Source organism: Panthera leo, chromosome C2 (assembly GCF_018350215.1).
Source record: "Panthera leo isolate Ple1 chromosome C2, P.leo_Ple1_pat1.1, whole genome shotgun sequence".
Classification (NCBI taxonomy): domain Eukaryota; kingdom Metazoa; phylum Chordata; class Mammalia; order Carnivora; family Felidae; genus Panthera; species Panthera leo.
In genome coordinates, this window is record NC_056687.1 from 67,547,740 (window position 1) to 67,572,930 (window position 25,191).

The following is a 25,191-nucleotide window of genomic DNA, read 5'->3' on the forward strand; positions in this document are numbered from 1 at the left end:
TCAGTACTCTTAAAATAGACATATTTTATCCTCTGTCAACTTTACTGCAATAAAGTTGATTAAAAATATAAAACAATGAAAAGACCCTGGAGTGGGAAAGTACAGGCCATGCATGGAGTTCTGGATGTCGTTTAGTATGGATCACTTTTCCAATTAAGGCCGCTTGTGTTGCCACAAGCATTATACATGCCTCCATGATCCCACTTTAAAAATAAGCCCATCTTCTCAACCTATATTTTATATTAGTTAACCTTTGTAACTAGCAATAGACAATGTGATAGACTACCTAATCTGACTCCTACAGCTGAATGGATAATATATAATGTAATGGTTGACAAGTTTGGACTCTAGAGCCAGGCTAACTAGATCTAAATCCCAATTGCTACCTAACAACTGTATGGCCATGGGCAGTCACTTAATGTGCCTGTGCCTCACTTTCCTCACCTGAAAAATGGAGATGTAGAAATTCATCATAAGGATGACCTTAGTTAACATGTATAAAGTGCTCAGGATACTGACTATATATAATAAGTGTTCAGCAAACACTAGTCTTGAGTAGTATTCTTTTGTAGGTGAGGAAAGTAAGACCCAGAGAAGCCAAAATGATTTGCCCAAAGTCATGTACCTAGCCACATCTGCCCCCAGGCAGCAACCAAGGTTACTGTTAAAAGAACCATGTGCCAAATTGTCCCTTTAGGCACATCCTTTCTAACTCCTAAGAGGCTGCTGGGTCAGTCAATGGTTTCACAGTACAGACACAGAAACAAAGTACAGTGTGAAAATAAGTAAGAGTGGACACAACTGACGAAATTAGAGTATAGCAAACATCTCTCTGTCCATCTCGAATATAATTGTGTCTCTTGTCACTAAAAAAAGTGCCTGTTTGGCCCATATTAGGTGCTTAATAAATACTTTTTGAATGAACAAATAAAGAGAATGAGACAATGGTAAGTAACAGGGGTAAATAGAGGTTAAGTGAATAACAAAACAGTAGAGCCATAGGCACAGATAAAAGAGAAGGTGAGTGGTCTGAAAGAAGTCAGTAGAAAATGCCCATGCAAAAAAAAACAAAACAAACAAACAAAAAAAAACAATAAAATTCGGGCTGAAACTTAACTCTTCATTAAAGAGGTAAATGACAGAGGAAAAACACCACTTCAATAAAGATTTTAAGAGTATAAACAGGATTATGGAGACATGAAGATACAGAAACCATTAAATTTTATTCTTATTTTATTTTTTTAATATAATTTATTGTCAAGTTAGCTAACATCCAGTGTATACAGCGTGCTTTTGGTTTTGGGGGTAGATTCCAGTGATTCATCGCTTACATAGAACACCCAGTGCTCATCCCAACAAGTGCCCTCCTCAGTACCCATCACCCATTTTCCCTCTCCCCTGCTTGCCCCCTACCAACCCTGTTTGTTCTTTATATTTAAGAGTCTCTTACAGGTTGCCTCCCTCTCTGTTTGAAACTATTTTTTTTCCCTTCCCTTCCCCCATGGTCTTCTGTTCAGTTTCTCAAATTCCACATATGAGTGAAAACACATGATATCTGTCTTTCTCTGCCTGACTTATTTAACTTAGCATAATACCCTCCAGTTCCATCCACATTGTTGCAAATGGCAAATTTCATTCTTTCTCATTGCCAAGTAGTATCCCATTGTATATATAAACCACATCTTCTTTATCCATTCATCAGGTGATAGACATTTAGGCTCTTTCCATAATTTGGCTATTGTTGATAGTGCTGCTATAAACATTGGGATACATGTGCCCCTATGAATCAGAACTCCTATATCCTTTGGATAAATTCCTAGTAGTGCTATTGCTGGGTCATAGAGTGGTTCTATTTTTTAATTTCTTGAGAAACCTCCACACTGTTTTCCAGAGTGGCTGCACCAGTTTGATTCCCACCAACAGTGCACAAGGGTTCCCGTTTCTCCACATTCTTGCCAACATCTATTGTTTTTTAATTGACACAGGCTTCCTAAGGATCTTATCAGGAAAAAAAATTTAGCCTAATTTGTACTAATGAAAAAAACCCAAAAGGAGAAAAGAAACTTAAAAAAAATCTATTTTGACTGATTTTATTTTTTAAAAGGGGGGCCTGATCTTTCCTGCTATTACTTTGAATGAATTTATTATAGCTAATAGAATAATTCTGGATCTCTCTATGTTAAGGGGATATCAGTCCTATATCTCAAGTGTTGATTGCTCTCTTCATCTTCTGGCATACTTCTGTCATCAATCTTATATGGAACAGTTTTGGGGGGGACTTTTAAGTTACAGTGATACCTCAAAGGGAGAAATTGTATTGGACCTTAATCCCACAGTATAATTTTGAGTATTTTGCTTTTAAAAATAGGTTTAAGTTATAACTGATTATATAAAATTTTAATTTTTATGACCTTCAATGGTAAATTTTTCAAAAAGTGAATCCTAAACCTTTTCAACCTTATCTGAAAGTTCCTTTGTTTGTTTGTTTTTGTTTGAGTGTAGAACTTAGAACTTTATATTTTCAGTCTGAATCAGCTGACTTCAGCCCAACTGCACTGGCTAGCACCTCCAGTATAATACTCTATAGCCACAGTGAGAATGGACATTATTCTCTTGTTCCTGATCTTAGAGGAAAAACATTCAATCTCTCACCACTAAGCATAATGTTAACCGTAGGTTTTGTAGAGGATTCAGGAGGTTCCTTTTTACTCCTAGATTATGGAAATTTTTTATCAGGAATGGAGATTGGATGTTACCAACTACTTTTTCTGTATTTATCGAGATCATCATATGGTTTCCCTTTTGTAGTATGTTAATGTAGTTGAATGTTCACCCTTGCATTCCTACAACAATGTAGGAAGGTAGACAACTAAAATTTGGTTATGAAATTATTCCTCTATGTTCATGAGAGATATTGGTCAATAGTTTTATTTTCTAATAATATCTTTGTCTAGTTTTGGTATCTGAGTAATACTGCCTTCAAAGAATGGGTTAGGAAGTATTGCCTCCCTGTCAATGTTCTGAAAGAGTTTGTGTGGAATTGGTATTACCTTCTTCCTTAAATATTTGGCAGAATTTATCAGTGAATTGGGCCAATTTTCTTTGTGGGAAAATTCTGAACTGCAAATTCAATTTCTTTAATACTTATAGAACTATTCCTTTGAAGACAGCTTTGAAGACAGCTTTGATTGTGTCTTTCAAAGACGGTGTCTAAGTTGTCGAATTTATTGGCATAAATTTGTTTAGAATATTGCTTATTAAATTATTTATAATACTCTCAGATTATCCTGAAAATGTCTGCAAGATCTCTAGTGACGTCACTTCTCTCATTCTTTGTTTGGAAATACGCATCTTCATCTTTTTTTCTGATCAGTCTGGGAAGAGAGTCATCAATTTTATTGATCTTCCCAAAGAACCAGCTTTTAGTTTTAGTGATTTTCTATGTTTCTGTTTTCTATTCCATTGGTTTTTGCTCTGAGCTTTATTACTTCCTTTCTCCTGCTTTATTTGAATTTAATTTGCTCTTCTTTTTCTAGTTTCTTAGGTTGGAAAGTGAGGTCATTAATTTGAGACCTTTCTTCTCTTATACTATAGTAATTTTATTGTTAAAAATCTCCCTCTAGATGTTGCTTTAGCTGCATCCCCCCAATTTTGTATGCTATGTTTTCATTTTCATTTAATTCAAAATACATTCTAACTTTCCTTTCCACTTCTTCTTTAACCCATATATTATTTAGAAGTATGTTATTTGGTTTCCAAGTATCTGGAGATTTTTCAAATATCTTTCTGTTACTGATTTCTAATTTAAATTCTCAGGAGTCAAAAAACATACTTTGTTTGAATATTTTTAAATTTATGGAAACTTGGTTTTATTATCCAGAATATGGTTTATCTTGGTAAATATTCTCCGTACCCTTGAAAAGAGTGTGTATTCTACTGCTATTGGGTTGAGTGTTCTATGAATATCAATTAGGTCAAGTGCTATTGATCAAGTATTGTTCAAGTCTTTTACACCTTTATTGATTTTCTACCTACTTGCTCTTTTAACTGATATAGACACCATATTGACCTTATTTATTTTTTTACTTATCCTCAGACTGGTGAACACCTCATCATGAGCACCACTTGACAAATTCAACAGTGTTAGTTTAATGCCTAGACTGTCAACTAAACATTCAACAGACATAGTTTGAGTATCCATTCAAATTCGGGCCCTCTACAAATCACTGGGGACACATAAAGGAATAAGATAGTGTCTTTAACTTTAGAGGAGATTTGTCTAATAAATTTTGGGTATAAAATTTCTAGCCACAAAGATCCTGGGTTCTTCCTTTTCTGGATAAGATGTTTGCCCTGCTTTTACCTTCTGCCTATCCTTATCTCCCTGTCCCATCTGAGGCTAGAATTGCGATGTCTCATTAGTAAACTCTTGATACCAAATGTACTCAAGGTTACCTTGTTATCAAGGTCTCTACCTGCTCCACCAATGAAGTCATATTTGGACATTTGAAATCCCTTTCAATACCTCCTTTTTTGGTAACAGCTTTATTGATATATAATTCACATATCATACAGTTCACCTACTACAGTGGTTTTTAGTATATTCACAGAGTTGTATAACCATAACCACAATCAGTTTGGAATCTTTCCACCACATCAAAAAGAAACTTCATACCCTTTAGCTATCACCCCCTACTTTCTCATCCCCCCATTCCTAAATACCACCAATCTACTTTCTGTCTCTCTATATTTGGATATTTCTGCACAGTTCATATAAAGGAATCATAAAATATGTGGTCTGTGTGAATGACTTCTTCCACTTGGCATGTTTTCAAGGTTCATCCTAGTTGTAGCATGTATCAGTACTTCATTCCTTTTTATGGCTTGAATAGTATCCCATCATATGGATATAACATATTTTATTTATCCATTGATTTGAGTGATATACATTTAAGTTGCTCCCATTTTTTATTATTATGAATTATGAACAGTAGTGTTCAGGTTTTTGTTTGGATATCTGTTTTCATTTTTCTTGGGATTACACATAAGAGTGGAATTCCTGGGTCAAGTGGTAACTCTTATGTTTAACTTTTTGAGAAAGTGTCAAACTATTTTCCAAAGTCTCTGCACCATTTTACATCCCCACCAACAGTGAATGGAGATTTCTCTACATTCTCATCAACCTGTTATTATCTGATCCTGTGCCTTTTAATATGAAATCCAGCCTCTTTACCTATCTACTTTATTTCCTCTTGTTCTCTAGCATGTACACGAATTTTGAGAGACTGGTTTCTTTACTGCCCCCAGAACACTTCATGCTTATTCCTAACTTGATCTTTGTCCATGCTATTCCCACTGTTTTTAACACCCTCCTTCTTTCTGTCCTTTGCCAATCCAAATTTCTACCATGCCTCAAGCCTGTATTGACCTCTTCAGCCCTTTTAAATTTCCATCCCTTCTGAATTTAGCTCTATTTAGAGCTGATACCCTATAAGTTAGCTCATGAGGACTATATTACTATGTCTTATACTACTGCAGCCTAGCTCAGAACACATAGTGGATAGTCTATAAATATTTACTTGTTGACTGATTCTAACAGCACACACATCTCACCCTGTGTTTACAATAATTTTTTAATGGAAACTTTAAGAAAATGATTTTTGATTGACTTCTTCTTCTTTCATGTTAGGATTATGGTAGAAATCTCCATCCCATGCCAATAGCAACACAAAAGGATTACAGCCAGTGGTGATCTTTGAGTCACGTTTCTGTCCAGCCTGACCAATGTAGAAGATAACAATTTAATTATAAAATGACTGTCCCTGTTCCCTTCCTTATTCATCCACTAATGCCTGGAGACTTTCACTGCAGAGAACTTAAAGACAGAGAAAAGGAGAGAGGAAGCTTGTTGCCTGGCATATTGAGAACCAAGGAATTAAACCTGAATAAGAAGGAAGTAAATTTATGCTCAATACTCCAGTTTTATTGCTGTATATATGCTTTTAAAATTATTCTTCAAATAACAGTGATGCTTTTTCAAAATATATTTAATGAGGAAATATTACTGACAAATATTTGCCATGGACATTCTAAATCATTTATATTAGAGGCAGGAGAGTGCAGCAGGAAAAGCTCCTGTTTAAATCACAGCTCAAGAACTTTCTAGCTTATGACCGGCAAGTTTCTTGACTTCTATGCCTCAGTTTCTTCATCTATAAAATGAATATAATAATAGAGTGGTTGTGAGGATTAAATGAGATATTGTGTGTAAAGCTTTAGTACAATGCCTGGCACATAGGAAGTGTAAATAAGAGGTAGTTCCCTACCTCTCCACTCTTCTCATCTCCTTTTACACACATCAGAGCAAAGACAGAGTTAGCATGATTGTGGAAAGGACAGTGGAAACTGTATGACTAGGATAAAACATTTGCACTAACAAGTAATGGTAGGTACATGAAACCAAAGTATGGAAGGTTTTGGAAGCTACCTAGAGAAGTTTGAAGAATATTTCATCTGAGCCATGATAGATCCCCAGCAGGATGTGGGAAAAGAAAAGCATGACTATGGAATGGAGGTTCCAGAGTGGGTGGAAGGAATGAGGTTCTAAGTGCTGCAAGAGAAGCTCAGCTGTACACAGCAGAAGGACTGTATGTTCCTCTCAGGGAAGAAAAGCTGTGTCAGGACAAGGATGTGTTGGGGTACAAACAAAAGGATGTACATCATTCTGTATAGGAGGAGGCCAGGTCATTCCAAGAGCATGGAGGAAAAGGAAGGAGAACTGGAGGTATAAAAAAGGAAGATATCTGGGGTACTGCTCTGCAGACAGTTTTAAAAGGTCAGTAAAAATGGAGGAAAAAATATAAGATGGATGACCATCAAGGAAGCCTCAGGAGAACACAGGTAGCATGAATCCTCAGTAGGATTCATTCTCCATCTTTTTGGAGGATAGCTCAGCAGTTCTGACTGCAGAATAGAAGAACAGATAGCAGGAAGGGAAGGACACCCCCTTTTCCCCCATAGCTCTGGGCAAAAGTCAGGGCAGCCAGAGTCTGCCAGGGTAGCAGTGAGGACACTAAAGTAGTAAATCCCATACAGAAGGTTAGGTGAGGCACCCAGGGTGGTATGCTTGTGTGCATACATGGTCTGCCATTGACTCTGTCTCCAAACTTGTCCCAGAGCTGTTTATGAGCAAATTCAGGTGACTCCTTTTCCCTATTTAATTTTCCTTACAATAAATGTTTATTTGAAAGTAAAGTGAATACAGATATATAGTTTTAAAAAGCAGTGTCATCTCTGGAATGGGTAGAATATTAAAGGTGCCCTGAAGGGGCCTAGCTAAGTCACCTAGTTTGTCATGAATATTAACCTGGATAATAGGTGCAAGGCCTCAGTAAAGCCGTCCATTAGACAGACTCAACCCAAACTTTTCCCCAGTGTCAGATTAGATGTTGGTTTTTTAGGGGTAACGATAAAAATAATGATAAAAGGGAGAGGTGCCTCTAGATGTACCTCAGGGACCATGAAGCCACAGAACAGAGAGAAGAGTCCATACCAGAGTTTGCAGAGATTCCTCAACCTCTCTGGACCAGCCCTCTCATTACAAGGTGAGGAAACATGCTCAGAGCTGGAGGAGGGTGATAAATCTCAGTGACTTGTGAGGTGCAGTAGAAGCAAGAACACTTATATTCACAGGCTGGACCATGTGTTATTCTCTCTTGATGCCTTGGGACCCCTGGCACATCCCACATGAAGGGGCTGAGTGTTCACTGTCTCCTCCTGACCCATGTCAGGGGCACATAGGAAGCAAAGCCAGGTGCCTAACAATACTACAATAGAGCATAGCCATTAAGAGCGCAGGCTTTGCACCACTTGCTAACTGTGTAACCCTAAACAAGATACTTCTGTTCCTATGCCTCACTTTCCCCATCAGTAAAATGGGGGTGATAGTACTATTTGTTGTAAGGATAAGATTAGATAATAAATATAAGGCATTTAGCATTTGCACCTAAAATGTAGTAAAATGACCAATAAAGTTTAACAATTATTTTTTTTTAATTTTTTTAATTTAAAAAAAATTTTTTTTAACGTTTATTTATTTTTGAGACAGAGAGACAGAGCATGAACGGGGGAGGGTCAGAGAGAGGGAGACACAGAATCTGAAACAGGCTCCAGGCTCTGAGCCGTGAGCACAGAGCCCGACGTGGGGCTCAAACTCACGGACTGCAAGATCATGACCTTAGCCGAAGTCGGCCGCTTAACCGACTGAGCCACCCAGGCGCCCCTAAAGTTTAACAATTATTATCATTACTTTTTTATACAAGAGTTATATGACATATAAAACCCTGCGAAGATTAAGGGATTGGCCATGACTGTTACAACAGTGATGGCGAGGGCTCCACCCACAGCCTCATTTCTTTCTTCCTTCCACTCACCCCACTCCATGATTTTTGGCAGCAAGACACTTTCACAGAGGCAGCAGCATAAAGAAAGATGGAACAGATCTTAAAAGTACTTCATGCCTCCACTCCTTCCCCAAAACCCATCTCAGAAGGCACCAGGAATGTCTCTGGGTTACAAACCCTGCCCTTCCTGGGGCACCACCAGTTGATGATGTACCTGCAGAAGACTTGATTTGGCCAGGGGCCATGGTGAGATGTGCCCAGTCTACTTTCCTGACTTCAAGAAGGTGTTTTCGCCCCAGTTACAATTTGAGTATCAAGTAAAGCCTGTGGCTTACCAGGGCTACTGCTAACACATACAATTACCTTAGTGTAAATTAGAAAAAGGTGCCTCTTCCTAAAGTTATGTTCCTTCCACTTTGTTAGAACAAGATAGTTTACTGTCCTCATGCAGTACATAACATACTTAAACATATGTGGTAGCCCTGTGGCTTGTACTCAAAGTCTCTGTTCCTCTTTAGGTCCTGAAGCACCTACGGCACCTAAACTTTACCAACAATATGGGGGAGCAGGTGACTTTCGATGAATGTGGGGACCTGGTGGGGAACTATTCCATCATCAACTGGCACCTCTCTCCAGAGGATGGCTCCATAGTGTTTAAGGAAGTCGGATATTACAACGTCTATGCCAAGAAAGGAGAAAGGCTCTTCATCAATGAGGAGAAAATCCTGTGGAGTGGATTCTCCAGGGAGGTATGTGCTGTCCATCAGAACCACAGATGCCTCCACCACAGGCAGGAAACTGTGCTAGACTTCGGAAGGGCCTTAGGCTTCACCACTGGACTTGCAAAATGATGAGACCACTTCCCTCAACTCACTAACTCTTGTTAGCTCTTGTCATATAGCTCTAATGCCAAGGTTCTCCATGAAATCCATGAGTGTTTAGTATACAGATGATAATCCTCAGAAAATTCTTATTCTTTACAAATCTGATCCCTTGGCTAAATGGTTAATAGTTTCCTTGACTAAAACTTTCCCCAACCAGAGTGAAATATTTAAGCAAACAGAAATATCACTCAAGGTAGGGTCTGGACAATTCACACAGAGGTAGTTCCCTGTTATCCAAATAGCTCCGGGCTGACCTATAAATCAAAAGGACAATTTCTTAGAAAATCAAATGGGTTGGTAACTTGGGAAAGATAACATCTCTGAGGGTACTGTGTTACTATAGTTGAAAGTACTAATGTCCTTCACTAGTTCTTTTCCTTTCTTTTCCTTCCCAAGGTCCCAAGAATCTTAGCAATCATCAGGTCCAATACTGTCATTTATATCCCTCTTTCATTAGAAAATAATGCCAATTATTTTCTCTTCAAGTTTTCTAAAAAATCCTTGTCAAACCAGTTATTTTTCTGATATAGTAAAAAATTTCCTTTGTTGATTTCCATGTGTTTAACTTTGTAAGATGTCTCCAAGTCAAGCAGGTAGGTGGGGAGAGAAGGGAAGAGTCTTATTAAAGAGACATTTTGAGGGGTGCCTCGGTGGCTCAGTCGGTTAAGCGTCTGATTTCGGCTCAGGTCATGATCTTGCGGTCCTTGAGTTTGAGCCCTGCATCATGCTCTGTGCTGACAGCTCAGAACCTGGAGCCTGCTTCAGATTCTGTGTCTCCCTCTCTCTCTGCACCTCCCCTGCTTGCACTCCATTTCTCTCTCAAAATAAATAAATAAATAAATAAATAAATAAATAAATAAATAAATATTTAAAAAAAAATTTTTTTAAAGAAACATTTTGGAAATAGTATGCACCCTTCTGTGTTACTTGACATGATCATATGGAATGAGAAGAAGAGCTTCTGAAACAGTAAAGCAATAAATTGGACAAAACTGTCAAAAACAACCATTTAAGGATATGGTAATCAACCAAAGCAAACAAAAGCTGAAGTGCCTTTTTAAGAAAAACTAATGAAACTTGGGTAAGAAAAGTCTGTGGCAGTCTGAGGCTGCTCCCCAATTATTTCTAATAATTTGGTTGCTGATTCTTTTAAGTTTTCTACGTGGACAATCATATCATCTGTAAATAACAAGTTTTACTGAGTTCTTTCCAATATTTATGCCCTTATTTTTCTTGTCTTATCCCACTAGCTATGAACTCTGCAATGTTTAATAATAGTGGTTATAGTGGGCATTCTTGTTTTAAAAGAAATGCTTTTATTTTTTCATGTAGAATGATGTTTACCTAAGAAGTTTTTATATTGCCCTTTTTAAGTTAAAGATATTTCTTCCTATCTCCCTTTTTCAGGTAAGTTTTTAATTGCTATTTTGTGTTGAATTTCATCAAATGCTTTTTCTTTATCTACTGATGATCATGATTATTCTCCATTAATTTATTAATGCAGTGGATTATATATATATAGATGCAGTATAGATTTTCTAGTACTGAACTTGTTTGCATTCTTGGCACAAACCTAACATGATCATGCTACATATTCTTTCCTATGTCCTTTGAGTTTGTTAATTGTTTTAGTGTTTTCATCTATATTCAAGTGATAAAAAGTAGCTGTACTCTTCTCAGGTCCTTTCAGATTCCTTACACTTTGCGTATATCTCCAGGACTTCTATATATTTTTGTTTCCAACAGAACTCACCACACTTTTTCAGAAAACTACCAGTGAGCTAATAGAACCCACTTTGCCCACAGGGCTCAGAAAGGCAGAAGAGTCTACAAATTTACATTTCCCTAAAAAGATCCTTAACAATGAGTGGTGTGGAAGTACAAAAACCCTGGCTCCCTTTTCCTTAGGTCAGGACAGCTCTAAGGAATAACTTACAGTCCAGAGTTCCCCTATGGGATCAGGCAGAAGCTACCCTCTAAGGGACTTTGCTCAAGATCATACCCTTGCTGTCTTCTTCCCTTCTGTGTCTGACTTGCTCCATTCTCTTCCTGGTTTCTTGGGAGAACTTTCCTTGCAAACACTTGTAGACAAATCCACAACTCAGGTCTGCTTCTAAAGACAACTTAAAGTAGTGAGATGGGCCTGTAACTTTTTTTTTCTTTTTCATACTGTTCTCATCTGGTTTTGGAATCAGAGTTATACTGGCCTTTATATAAGAATGAGTTAGAAGATGTTCCCCTTTTTCCCCCCAATCTCTGGTAGAGTTCACATAAGATTAGATTCATCTGTCCCTTGAAAGTTTAGTGTTTTTTTTAAAAAAGAAAGAATGTTTAATGTCATTTGCCTGTGATAAACAGAGAATGGTGGTCATCTCAGGTATGAATATATAGTAGGGAAGGAAGCAAGAGGTTAGAGGAAAGCATACAGTTAAGTGCAGGTAACTGTTCTAGTCCTAGCTTTTTTGGGGGGTAGTCATTAAAAATGACTGGCTAAAAGTGATTGAAATATGAACAAGTAATGATGGGAAAACAAGGATTATGATTAATCAAATTCCATGCACCTGAAGTCCACTAATGAAATAAATAAATAAAATCTATGTTATCTGAAATTAATATCACTATTGCAGATTTCTTTTGGGTAGTAGTTACCTGACATATTTTTCTGATCCATTTACTTTTGGCTCCTCTATGCCTGTAGTGCCTGCCTTGCTGAGTGGTTCAAGGATCTCAGAAGTCACCCTATAAAGCCTAAAATAAAGTTGCAGGAATTGCAATTCACTGCAAAGTTCAGAATCCCATTTTCTAAACAAATTTCCTCTCATCTCAGCATCTCCCTTTGTAATTATCCCTCTATATGTATGTAGACCTGTGTCCCTGCATCTTTTAGCTTGCCTTAAACTCTTGTTTCCATGGAAAGCAAACAGATGTCCCATTCTGGGACTTGGAGGGAATGGAATGGGGGGGTTATTTAAGGAGGATTTTGGTCACTGTGTAGAGTGGCAACAATTAATCTTCCCAGACTCCCATGGATGTGTGTGTGTGTGTGTGTGTGTGTGTGTGTGCGCGCGCGCGCGCGCGCACACCTGCAGGCACTTGCCCAAGGACACCTCTCCCTTTCTTTTTTTTTTTCCCACCTCCCTTTCATTGATAATAAGAACAAGGATCTCTGGGGCTTCCTCTGTCTGGAATGAGTCTGAAGTCTGTTGTACTGGTCCTTGTGCACAAACTCCTCTTCCGTGCTTGTGTCAAAAGGGGAGACTGATCCCACAGCTGCAGCCCTTCACTTTTGTGCTCTTGGTTCTCTAGGTACCTTTCTCCAACTGCAGTCGAGACTGCTTGGCAGGGACCAGAAAAGGAATCATTGAGGGGGAGCCCACCTGCTGCTTTGAGTGTGTGGAATGTCCTGATGGGGAGTACAGTGATGAAACAGGTAAAGGAACATGCTCTCCTGCAGTGCTCAGTTCACTTTGGAGCACTGGGGTCAGCCAAGTCCCTGGAAGGGGTAGGCTGAGGAGGTACTTCGCACAATTTCTCATTTAACAAGGTATGTCTGAGAGTCACGTTGGGCTGGGCATTGAGGGGGATAGAAAAGAAATATTGGATGCCTTGTAATACCATAAAAGGTTACACATCTTTCGTTTTACTTTGATGCCACTCTCCAATTTGATATTCCTTTTCTTACAGCTCAGTAGCCCTAAATAGACAAAGTTCTGTCTGTTCTACACTACACAATTAATAGGCCATGATATATTGCCTGTTGGGTGCCTGGCATTGTATTTGCTGTCTTACTTACGCTTTTCCTGTACCTCAGTTTCTTCATCTACAAAGTGGAAATAATAATAAACCTATTTTACAGAGTTGGGGGAATTAAATGAGTTAATACTGTTATAGCACATGCTAAGTTCTAGATAAATGTTAAGTAAAAACCTTAACTGGCATTTGGAGATGCTTTACACATATTAACTATAATTGTTATTATTACTGTTATTATCTCATTTCATCCTTACCACAATAATGGGATTATTGCTTTCTTTGCATAGATGATTGAAACTGAGGCTCAGAGAGGTTAAGGAGCCTGACCAAACAGCTAGTAAACAGAAGAGCCAGGATTCCCATCCATATCTCTGACTGAAAGCCCATGTTCCTTTAACTCCCCAAAACTGCAAGGTGTTTGGGACATAGTAGAGCCTTAATAAATGTCTACTGACTGAATGCGTCTACAGTCTCCCTCATTGGAAAGTCATGAATGTGGAGTGAGGAAGGCACAGGTCGTTTGTGTGGGATATTCTGCCTTGATCGAAGAGGAAGTCTGCTCTGACATGTCCACAAAGTCCATCCATATATCCAAAATGTATCAAGCTGAGTGTGAATACTGTGAGAAGTTGGTAAACTATGCTAGATTCCTGGTATGTAGGCAGCCAGCCACCTGCCCAGCAAGATTGATCATTCTCTGCTAAAGACCATCAGCAAGTAGTGCTAATAGGGGTAGCACCACCCCCCCACCATGTACAAAGGAAAAAAATAACAGAACTATTAAAAATACATGAAATTAAATAAGTATGTTAACAAACATAAGTCAGAGTTCGATCATTTCACTAACAAAGAAAGTTTAAAGTGACCGCATCCAATAATCTGTATACCCTTACCAACACTTTTACACTCAGGTCTTAGTCTATGCCCCACAGTGACTAACTCTTCCCTGAAACATTTTACAGATGCAAGTGCCTGTGACAAGTGCCCCGATGACTTCTGGTCCAATGAGAACCACACTTCTTGCATTGCCAAGGAGATTGAGTTTCTGTCCTGGACGGAGCCCTTTGGGATTGCACTCACTCTCTTTGCTGTGCTGGGCATTTTCCTGACAGCCTTCGTGCTGGGTGTCTTCCTCAAGTTCCGTAACACACCCATTGTCAAGGCTACCAATCGAGAGCTCTCCTACCTCCTCCTCTTCTCCTTGCTCTGCTGCTTCTCCAGCTCCCTGTTCTTCATTGGTGAGCCCCAGGACTGGACATGCCGCCTGCGCCAGCCAGCCTTTGGCATCAGCTTCGTGCTCTGCATATCATGCATCCTAGTGAAAACCAACCGTGTCCTCCTGGTGTTTGAGGCCAAGATCCCCACGAGCTTCCACCGCAAGTGGTGGGGGCTCAACCTGCAGTTCCTGCTGGTCTTCCTCTGCACCTTCATGCAGATTGTCATCTGTGTGATCTGGCTCTACACTGCACCACCCTCAAGCTACCGCAACCACGAGCTGGAGGATGAGATCATCTTTATCACATGCCACGAGGGCTCGCTAATGGCCCTGGGCTTCTTAATTGGCTACACCTGCCTACTGGCTGCCATCTGCTTCTTCTTTGCCTTCAAGTCCCGGAAGCTGCCAGAGAATTTCAATGAAGCCAAGTTCATCACCTTCAGCATGCTCATCTTCTTCATCGTCTGGATCTCCTTCATTCCAGCCTACGCCAGCACCTATGGCAAGTTTGTCTCTGCCGTGGAAGTGATCGCCATCCTGGCAGCCAGCTTTGGCTTGCTGGCCTGCATCTTCTTCAACAAGGTCTACATCATCCTCTTCAAGCCATCACGTAACACCATCGAGGAGGTGCGCTGCAGCACTGCTGCCCATGCTTTCAAAGTAGCAGCCCGGGCCACGCTGCGCCGCAGCAACGTCTCTCGCAAGCGGTCCAGCAGCCTTGGGGGCTCCACGGGATCCACACCCTCTTCCTCCATCAGCAGTAAGAGCAACAGTGAAGACCCCTTCCCACAGCCCGAGAGGCAAAAGCAGCAGCAGCCACTGGCCCTGACCCAACAAGAGCAGCAGCCGCAGCCACAGCAGCCCTCGTCCCTACAGCAGCAGCCACAGCCACAGCCACAGCCCAGATGCAAGCAGAAAGTCATCTTCGGCAGTGGCACAGTCACCTTCTCACTGAGCTTTGATGAGCCTCAGAAGAGTGCCATGGCTCACAGGAATTCTATGCACCAGAACTCCCTGGAGGCCCAGAAAAGCAATGAGACCCTCACCAGACATCAGGCATTACTCCCACTACAGTGCGGGGAGACAGACTCAGAACTGAGTGCCCAGGAGAGAGGCCTTCAAGGGCCTGTAGACGGGGACTTCCGACCAGAGATGGAGGACCCTGAAGAGATGTCCCCAGCACTTGTAGTGTCCAGTTCACAAAGCTTTGTCATCAGTGGTGGTGGCAGCACTGTCACAGAAAATATACTGCATTCATAAAATGGAAGAAGGTGGCCAGTCCAGGGAGGATCCAGAGAGGATTCCTGGGATCGTGTTCTCTGACAGGGATGAGGAATCGCCCCAGACTCCTTTCCCCTGTGTGTGGAAGGAGGAATAAGACACGCCAAACACCTCAAATTTAGTTGCACTGCTTTAAATAACAGTGAATTGACTAATGTTTCCTCTAAAGTTAAAAAGAAAAAAAAAAAAGAACCGTGTCCTTCTGTGGTTGGAGATGTCAGAGTGTTGAGATCATCATAGTCAGATTTGCTGTTCATGTCTCTTCCTCTGTTCTCATCCTCCATTCTATCCCATCCAACTGCCCAGATATAAAACCAAGACTTTAGTAACCCACCTATTCCCTTCTTTTTTTCTTAACACCGAAATGCCTGCCCTGAACATTGCAGACAGCCTGGCCCAGACACAAAAGTGTGCAGAGTGAAAAAAGTTCAGACTGGCCACCACTAGAGTTAAGAGTCTGAAAGACAGAACATCATCAGTGCTTCCCAGCACCTTGACAATGGGAAGAGAACTTCAAGTGTTCAAGAGCATAAGGTGAACATGTCCCCTCCTATTTATGAAAACCATAAGATATTTGGTCTCCTACTTGCTGCTGCTATCATGTGACATCTAGAAGGTTAGCATCCCTCCTACACCAACATGTCTGGTGGAGAATGTCATAGTGATGCCATGTTTAGATTCCAGGATCACAAGAATCACCTCAAATTGTTGGGAAGGAACTGCATGAATCCAATGAGCTGTATCTGTAATTAATATTGCTATATGTAGCTTTATCTCTAAGAAAATGCTTCTGTTATAATAATGTTATAATAGTTCATGGACAATATAAACTGAAAAAATGTCAGTCTGGTTAATATAAGGCAGTATTATTGAGCTCCTTGCCTATCCTTGCCTACCCCACCACCCTCACCTCCATGAGCTAAGCCCAAGTAAGCCCCAGGGATCCATAAGTTCCCCCAATCCCTGTCCCCAAAGCTTCCCGAAGCCAGATCCACAGCTGACTCTGTGGAAAACAAGATCCCAGTCATTAGCCCCTACCAGTTGCTGGGGTAAGAAAGTGTTCCATGAGAGCTCTCACAGGACATTAGCCTGGCACTCTCCCTGCCAAATGCCATACCTAAAATCCCTCCAGCAGTGGGAATCTGCCCATAGGTGGTTAAAGTGGTTGAATGGCATATTTCTGAGCATTCAGGCTCTGGAGACAGAGAGACCTGGGTTCAAGCCAGTCACTTACAAGTTGGATGACCACAGGCAGGGAACCTTAACTTCACTAAGCCCCAGCTTCTTTGTCTCTAAAATAGAGGTAATAATCATTCTTTCCCCTCAGAGCGCTTATGTGAATTAAATGAGATGATGTATGTAAAGTACTTTAGCATGGTGCCTAGCATATAGTAAGCATTCAATAAATATTAGTTAATATTATTACTGATATTGTAATTATTTTTTTCACTTCATTAAAATATAAAACAAACTTTTTTTACCATTCAGATTTTAATGACAAGCCCACTGATGACACAAACTTTCTTCATAATAACCCCAAGAACTCTGATCAGCCCTAGTAACACTTGCTCATGGCAACAAACCCAGAAAGTCAATCAGACCCCCCCAGAGGCCCCCATGCTCTGCCTCTATGATCACAACGCCAAGAGAAGAATGTCACCGGTCTGGCAGTAGTTTCTCAGATCACTCTAAATGCTGCTCTTAAGCCAAAGCCAAAATATAGCAATTAAATCTGAGAATGTTGGACTCAACATCATTATCTTCATTTGAGTTGCAGCACAACTCTCAGCACAGATTCAGGAGTGTAAAACGTGAACTTTATTTTTCTCTAACAACTTAGTTTCTATCTCAAATTCCCATTCAGCCTAGTGACAGAAACTTCCATCTTAGTCAAACTGGGGTTTTCTCAGGAACTTCAGAGTTTTCTGAATTGGTTCAGATTTCTGGGCATCAGTTCAGAGGTTTCTTCCTTACCCCTTCCATGAGAGCTTTTAGTGTAAAGGGAGGTGGGGTTCCTCAAACATCAGCAGCTCCTATTGACATCTCTGAGAACATTCTGATCTGGTCCTCAGTAATTGTCATGCCTCCATATTGGCATCCTATGAGGCCTCCCATCCCCATATGGTCCCCGGTCATGGGATCCACAGTGATTTTCACAGCTGTGTCACTTTGTCCCAACTGCTAGGGCCCTCTCAGGCTTGCCAGCTCTCTCATGAATAGAGAACACTGGAGCCTAGGAACTGCCAGGCAGCTCTCAGGCCCCTCCCTCCCGGCCTCTACTTAACTGCTGCCTCCCCATGATGGTATGGAGAATTCATAGAGACTAGCTTCCAAGGTGCCAGAGGGAAAACAGGGCATGTGTCTCCAAATCTGTATAGACATTTGTCAAAGACTGAATAACAGCCCCCCAAAGATGCCCACGTCCTAATCTCCAGAACCTATGATGGTTACGTTACATGGCAAGAGTGAGTTAAGGCTGCAGATGGGATTAAGTTTGCCAATCAGCTGACCTTGGTAGGGAGATCATTTTGGATTGTCCAGGTGGGCACAATGTAATCACCAGCTCCTCAGAAGTGGAAGAAGGAAGCGGAGAATCAGTGTAAGGATGATGTGATGTGAGAAAAACTCCAGAGATCATTGCTGCTTTTGAATAGGGAAAGGAACCATGAACCAAGAGACATGGAGGCTTCTAGAAGATGGAAAAGGCAAGAAAACAAATTTTCCCCAGAGCTTCCAGAAAGAACCAACCCTGTCAAAACCTTGATTTTAGTCCAGTAAGAGCCTTTTCGGACTGCTGGTCTCCAGAACTGTAAGATAATAAATTTATGTTGTTTTACGCCACTAAGTTTGTGGTACTGTCACAGAAGCAACGGAAACTAATACAACATTTTTATTCTACTCCCCCTTTCCTGAGCGTTTTCAGCTCAGGAAACAGTCCAGCGCCTTTCTCAGAGATGTGCCTGGTCTCCCTCTAGTGCTCTCCCCACCAACTAGCTCCATCTCTCTCCTCCCCGAAAAAAAGTCTGACCAATATTCTAGTCCTTCAAATCTGTTTGGAGAACTATAAACCTTGTGTTCTTAGTCTTTCTGGGTTTTGGTTTTAGATCATTAACAGCCATTTTCTATCCATTATATGTTAGTAGAACAAACATGAAAAACAGTAGCATCCAAAAACAGGGGTTTGTTTTCTCTCTTTTATAAAGTCAGTCAAGAGTTTTTCCAAAAGATTCTTAAGAGTCCATTGGCAATGGAAACTGTTTATTTTTCTTTTGAAAATAAAAATGAATTCTATAATTATGAAGGATTTTCACTCAAATGAGAGAGTTTCCTAGAAGATTTTAAGAATTTACATTAGAATTTTACAGGTAAGGGGCACCTGGGTGGCTTGGTCGGTTAAGCATCCGACTTCGGCTCGGGTCATGATCTCACGGTCCGTGAGTTCGAGCCCCGCGTCGGCTCTGTGCTGGCAGCTCGGAGCCTGGAGCCTGTTTCGGATTCTGTGTCTCCCTCTCTCTCTGCCCCTCCCCTGTTCATGCTCTGTCTCTCTCTGTCTCAAAAATAAATAAACATTAAAAAAAAAAAAAAAAAAAAAGAATTTTACAGGTAATGATCATCATGCAACATTATCACTCTTCAAGTCCCTATAATCATCAACTACATGATATTATAGTCTCTTTACATAAGAAACTAAAACAAATAAATTTGGACATTAACTACCTCATCTAAGGACATATTATAGTTTATCTGTTATGATGTTTAGAATCCAACTCCTGGTTTTCCACTACTCCAATACTCAACCTATTCATGACTAACAATAAAGAGAGTCCCTAAGAGTCTTGGAACCAATTATAGCTATAGCAGAACTTTATAGGAGTGGGTAATTATTATCTAATACAGTTTGTTTATTTGTTTAAAACTTCACTACATGGCTATTTTGTGTCTAACTGCATTCATTTCAATTGGGGAAAATTGGACTTCTCTACGTTTTTCTCCAAAAAGTTGCATTTCAGAGCAATGTTATCTCTTTGGGCCTGGCTAAAGTCATAGAAGCTCTGTGGGCTAGCTCTGCACAGACCAGTTTCCCTCTGCCATTTACTGAATTTGAACATATCTGGGCTGGAAGAGCAACACAGCATTAGTTAGGGGTGCTGGTTAATCATCCCTGGTCTAAGACTGAATGGTCATTTTAGGAGTCCGTTGGATACAAAGGTGCACCGCAAAGGTGGTTGGAGTGGGATAGGTGGAAGGAAGTTGTTGTAATGAGATCACTGGTGTCCAGGAAACCCTGGATTCCTGTCCTGGATCATGGGAAAATACTAGCAGTTGGATGAGAACTCTGTTATCATGCAAGGAGTGAGGTAGGGGTCAGGGATATAACAAGTACAGGGTAGGATGAGTCACAGGAACAAAAGTGCATTCAAAGGACAGGGAGAAGAGTTTTAGCCTTGAGAGTTGCTGCTCAGCTAGTGGTATGAGAAGTGGAGAACTACTAGAAGAAGCCAAAAAGAGGCAGGAAGCTGGACAGAACCAGCATGAAGTTGTACCTGGGGACTAGTAAGATAACTGTGACCCAGGCATCAAGTGGGGTTAGGGGGTCATTCTTCTGCTGGAACCACCACCACATCCATCCCCTCCCTGAATCATGCACAAGAGTGGGGGGAGTTTGGAGTGGAGGCAGGGTTATTTATTTATACCAAGAGCTGGATTGCAGTAAGGGGCTGGGGGAGTAATAGAAGCACATCACCAACTATCTCCTTCTGAAATTGGGACACTAGCTACCTGGATAACTAGCTAGAGTAGGAGGCTAGAACCAATAAAACAATTAACTCAAAGACTGAGTTCCCAGAACGTAGAGTGCAAATGTTTGTGAGTATATTGAAAATAGGTAAGAGATCAAAGCCCAAGAATAACCCTCATGGTCAATATAGGAGTTGATCACTGACGAAAGTATCAGGAAATGTTTTTGGAAGAATGTGTTATTCTCCTTGATATCAACCCAAAGATATGGTTATTGTCCAAAATCTCCCAATTTTCTTTAAATGTTTTGTTTCTATCTGACCTAGGAAAACATTCACATTGTAAAGACACTGCTACTTGGTGATGGACTAATCATTTCCACTTCTTTAGAAATGTCTATAGTTCTCAAATTTTGTACATTAAAGCACAAGATTATATCCAAAAAATTAAGAAAATAATTTAAAATAGCCATGTAGTGAAGTTTTAAACAAATAAACAAACTGTATTAGATAAAAATTACCCACTCCTATAAAGTCCTGCTACAGCTATAATTGGTTCCAGGACTCTTAGGGACTCTCTTTATTGTTAGTCACGAATAGGTCGAGTATTGGAGCCGTGGAAAACCAGGAGTTGGATTCCAAACATCATAACAGATAAACTATAATATGTCCTTAGATGAGGTAGTTAATGTCCAAATTTATTTGTCTTAGTTTCTTATGTAAAGAGAATATAATATTAGCTGCCATAATTGGTTATTTGCCAAAAAAAAAAAAAAAAATAAGTCCTGTAAAAGTATCACCTTCAAGAGTATGGGGAAAATATGGAAAATCATAGAACCACAGATGACTAAAGTTTGGAGGTTTTGCTTTTAGAATCTGAAGTATCATAGAGTTCAGTCATTTCTTCTATCAAGTGGCTGAGTTGAAGACCATAAAATTCATCCTAGATTTGTTATAAGTTATCAAGATGCTTATAAACTTCTGATGATCCAAGCTTGGATGCTACACAATCAGGAACAATGCAGTCAGAAGAAATATCTAATCCCTCCATGGGGTTCTTCTGGCAAAAACTTCATTTACTTCCACTGCCTGCCACTTAGCACCCATGGCACACGGAACTGGACGCTAGACTCTTCCTTGTAGCTTGAGGAATCAAACCCCTCTGCCACTGTACTTGGCCCCATTCACATCAACTTTCCAAGCCTCCCACTGGCCATGTGCAAAATCCAAGCTGCAATGGGGTCTGGAAATGTGGCTTTTGCTGTCCAGCCTATAGAGTATAGGAAGACATGCTAGAAGGAGGTCAAAGTGGATGATGGATGAACCAATCTGCAGTATACACTGCCCGACAAAGCATTTTTAAGATCAAACACAAAATGAAAAACACATTCTCCTGAGTAAAAGCAAGCAAAATATGATACCCTTTCATCTTAACAGCTGTGGTAGATAAGAAAGTACTATGCTGAAAACAGAGCTGCAGCTGGCACTTTGCCATTAGAGCCTGCTAGCAGATAAGAGAGAGCAAGCAGGAGCAAGTACTTGAGAGGATGAGAACGGAATTATGTGCTTGGTTATAAGCTCATTAGTACTATTTGACTTTTTTAATGATAGGCATATGTTTGTGTGTAGACTGAAGAAAAATACATAATCATTAATAGTGATTGTGTCTGGGTGTTAGAATTGTGACTGATTTTTATTTTCTTTTTAATATTTATCTGAGTTTTCTCCCTTAATTTATTTCCAAGAGCATGATTTATAGTAAAACAAGAAAAACTATTCCTTGGATCATCAGCTGTGATATTATTGTGTTCATGTTTTTTGTTTGGTTGGGTGTCATTTTTTTACTTTTTCCTTAGAAATAATCTCAAACTTACAGAAAATTTACAAAAATAAGTAGTACAAAGAACACATATATCCCTTCTACCCAAATTTGCTTATTGATAACATTTTACCCCATTTGCTTTGCCATGTGCACCATGGTCATTTAATAAGATGAGATTTACACTGAAGTATTTATGGGTGAAATCATACAATGTCTGGGATTTGCTTTAAAATATCACAATATGAGGAGGCAATAAGTATACAAGGAGAAAGAGAAGAAAGAACAACAGAAAGTTAGTGGTTGGTGAAGCTGATAATGGGTACATGGAACTCCATTTTTCTATTCCTTCTTTTTTTTTTTTTTTTCTAGAGTGGGGCAGAAAGAGAGGGAAAGAGAGAACCACAAGCAGGCTCTGCGCTGTGAGCACAGATCCCAACACAGGACTCAATTACATGAACCATAAGATTATGAATGAGCCAAAATCAAGGGTCAGACACTTAACTGACTGAGACACCCAGGTGCCACATTATTTTTGTAAGTTTTTAAAATTTCCACAATAGAAAATGTTAAAAAGCATCCAAAAAATAAAAAAGAATTAATCAGCCAAAAAAAAAAATCACACAATAGAATTTCAGTGATTTGACTGGCCCCATTTTCACAAGAGAAGTCCGTCCATCAAACACTCAAAAAGAACCTGAAAGTCTGCCAAACAGCTAAAATTTTAGTTGGAAAATAAAAATAAGACAACAAAGTTCAAGAAGTAATTCCTTGAACTATATGAAAAAGGTCTTGGAGGCTGATGAAAGACAGCCTGGATCTTCTGATGTCATCTATTATGATCTCTCCTTAGATAAACTAACTGTGGGCTGGTTCATTTTCTGGATTGTCCTTGGGCAAAAGGTTTAAAAGTGTTTAAACAGATCCTTCTCAGCCTCTGTGCCAATAGTTTCTCTTTTATGTATACACTCCCAAGGAAATAATCCAACAGGAAACAAAATTAATTAGCGGCAACATATTCCAGCTACATGAGAACCCACCTGAGCCACATGCCTGGAGACTGCACCAAGGGATCACTTATACACTGTTGAAGTTCTGTGATACAAACAAGAAAAAATCCAGATGCACAACATCCAGGGGATGGCTAAGGAAATTACACTATAATCCCATTGTGGGAGAGCCCATAAACAACAGATATGACAAGTGTGTGTACTATGTCAAAACACATAATCAAGTCTAGAAGTAATGTTAAGGGGGATAGTAGGACACAGAATAGTGTGACCTCACAGAATAATATGAATGAGGTTTCATTGAAAAGGAAGAAGAGAAAATATAGGGAAGGAAAATAGTATCATCTGTTTGCTTCTCTTTTTTTGCAATGCTATATAACATCATTAAAATGAGGAAGGGAGGGAGGGATGGAACGAGAAAGAAACACAGCCTTACCTGAGGTATTTTAGCTATGATTTAAGGACTAATAAGGCCAAGATTATAGTGGGAAGTAGATTAGAAAAAATCATTTGTAGGGTCTTGATGTAAATCCATCAGAATTCTTGATTGGATAAGCTATGGAGAGTGTTAATCCATTTCCCTACATCCTGGCCAATATTAAGTGATTTACTTAATATTTAATATTAAATAAGGTGGAAGGTAAAGCATTCAAAGAATAATTTTAAAAATCACTTTCTTTGTTATATAAATGTGGTAAGTAAATTTTAACCCAAATATAAAACAGAATATTATTAGCATCCTTCAATCTCTCCTCTTTTCCAGTCTCTTGACCCTTCCCTTCTCCCCCCAGCATCCCAATTAAGGCACCAGACATCTATGCCTTTAACTTTCACAACTGTAATAATCATATCAAAAAAGTAAAAATCATGGGATATAATCCTAAAATAACTTTATTTCTGTGTCCTTATCCATCTAAATCTGCTCCGTGAGCGAGTTCTCCTTTCCCTAAGTGGAAAACTTGGGTATGACTTTTCTGATAACTGTTAGGTGACACGAGGTCCTAATCAGTAATTCAAATGTCCAGTTTCTTATCACAGTCAAACTTGGTTTAATTTAGTCTCCTTCCCTTTCCCCTCAGCTCAGGCCTCCTGCAGACAGAGAAGCCAGTACTCAGGGAAGGGGTTGTGGTCAGCCATTTCCTTATTTATCCCACAGGTGCTATGCCCTTGCTTCCCTACACATGTGGCAATCCTCTCCAAGGATGGGGCACAGAGAGGAAGAAAAAGTAAACTGGGATACTCATACCCATACTGACTGATACCCAGCACATGTTTACAGATGACTCCTGCTCATTAGTACTTTCATATGTTCTTTAGAGACCCTCTTCCATTGCTGGGGACCTCTTTCCTGAAGATTCCTTAATGTGAGTGATGCACTCTCCTCATTCCCAAACATCCTGCAGTATCTCTAGTTTCTCTGTTTTCCCATGCAGGCGGCCCTCTTGGTCAGGATCTAAGAACACACCAAAGAATAAGTTCTAAGTTCCCATCATCTTAAGGTTCCTTCCCAGATAGCAATGGCCACTGGGCAGAATAAATGACCTAATGTGGACACACAAAAACACTAGTTTACTTCCCCTGGCAAAACCACTTTGGTGGGACATTCAACATAGTTGAGGTTTCCAAGACATTCTTGAGCTCCCAAGCTTATATAGTCACTGTTACTTGGAATCCAAGACCATGCCCTCAAAATCACTTCCTTGGTCTACTGCACAAGCCCCTCCCAAACTTCTTCCAGACCTTCCCCCAAGGTGGAGGTTGTGGATTTTCCCTTTATAGTATCATTAATTTTACAGCGTAGGCCTCACAATCAGGGAAGCTGAGAGTAGAGATTTCACACTTAAACCGAAGCCTCTAATGTACCTGGTTCAACTCCAGATATTTTCTTGGCTCAACAAACTTTTGTATACCCAAGATTCTTTAGTTTCTTCCTTCTTATTTTGTCTTCTCCCCAAAATTCACTAACTTAAAACATTTCACTCTACTAAAACCTCATCATTTTCCCTTTCCTAGATTTCCCTACCTGATCTGATCAATAATACCCAACAATTTTCATTTGCTATTTCAGAATAACCCACCAACACTAGTAG

General features: G+C 39.9%; 1 protein-coding gene across 1 annotated transcript in view; it reads left to right on the plus strand.

Moving 5' to 3' along the window:
* CASR (calcium sensing receptor) overlaps positions 1-16,911 on the plus strand; it is a 29,603-nt gene extending 12,692 nt beyond the window's left edge. Inside the window, exons 4-6 of the mRNA XM_042903325.1 lie at positions 8,921-9,151; positions 12,593-12,716; positions 14,002-16,911. Coding sequence (XP_042759259.1) covers positions 8,921-9,151; positions 12,593-12,716; positions 14,002-15,515 — 1,869 coding nt within the window. The 3' untranslated portion in view covers positions 15,516-16,911. The remainder of the gene's footprint in view (positions 1-8,920; positions 9,152-12,592; positions 12,717-14,001) is intronic.
* The last annotated feature ends 8,280 nt before the right edge of the window (positions 16,912-25,191 follow it).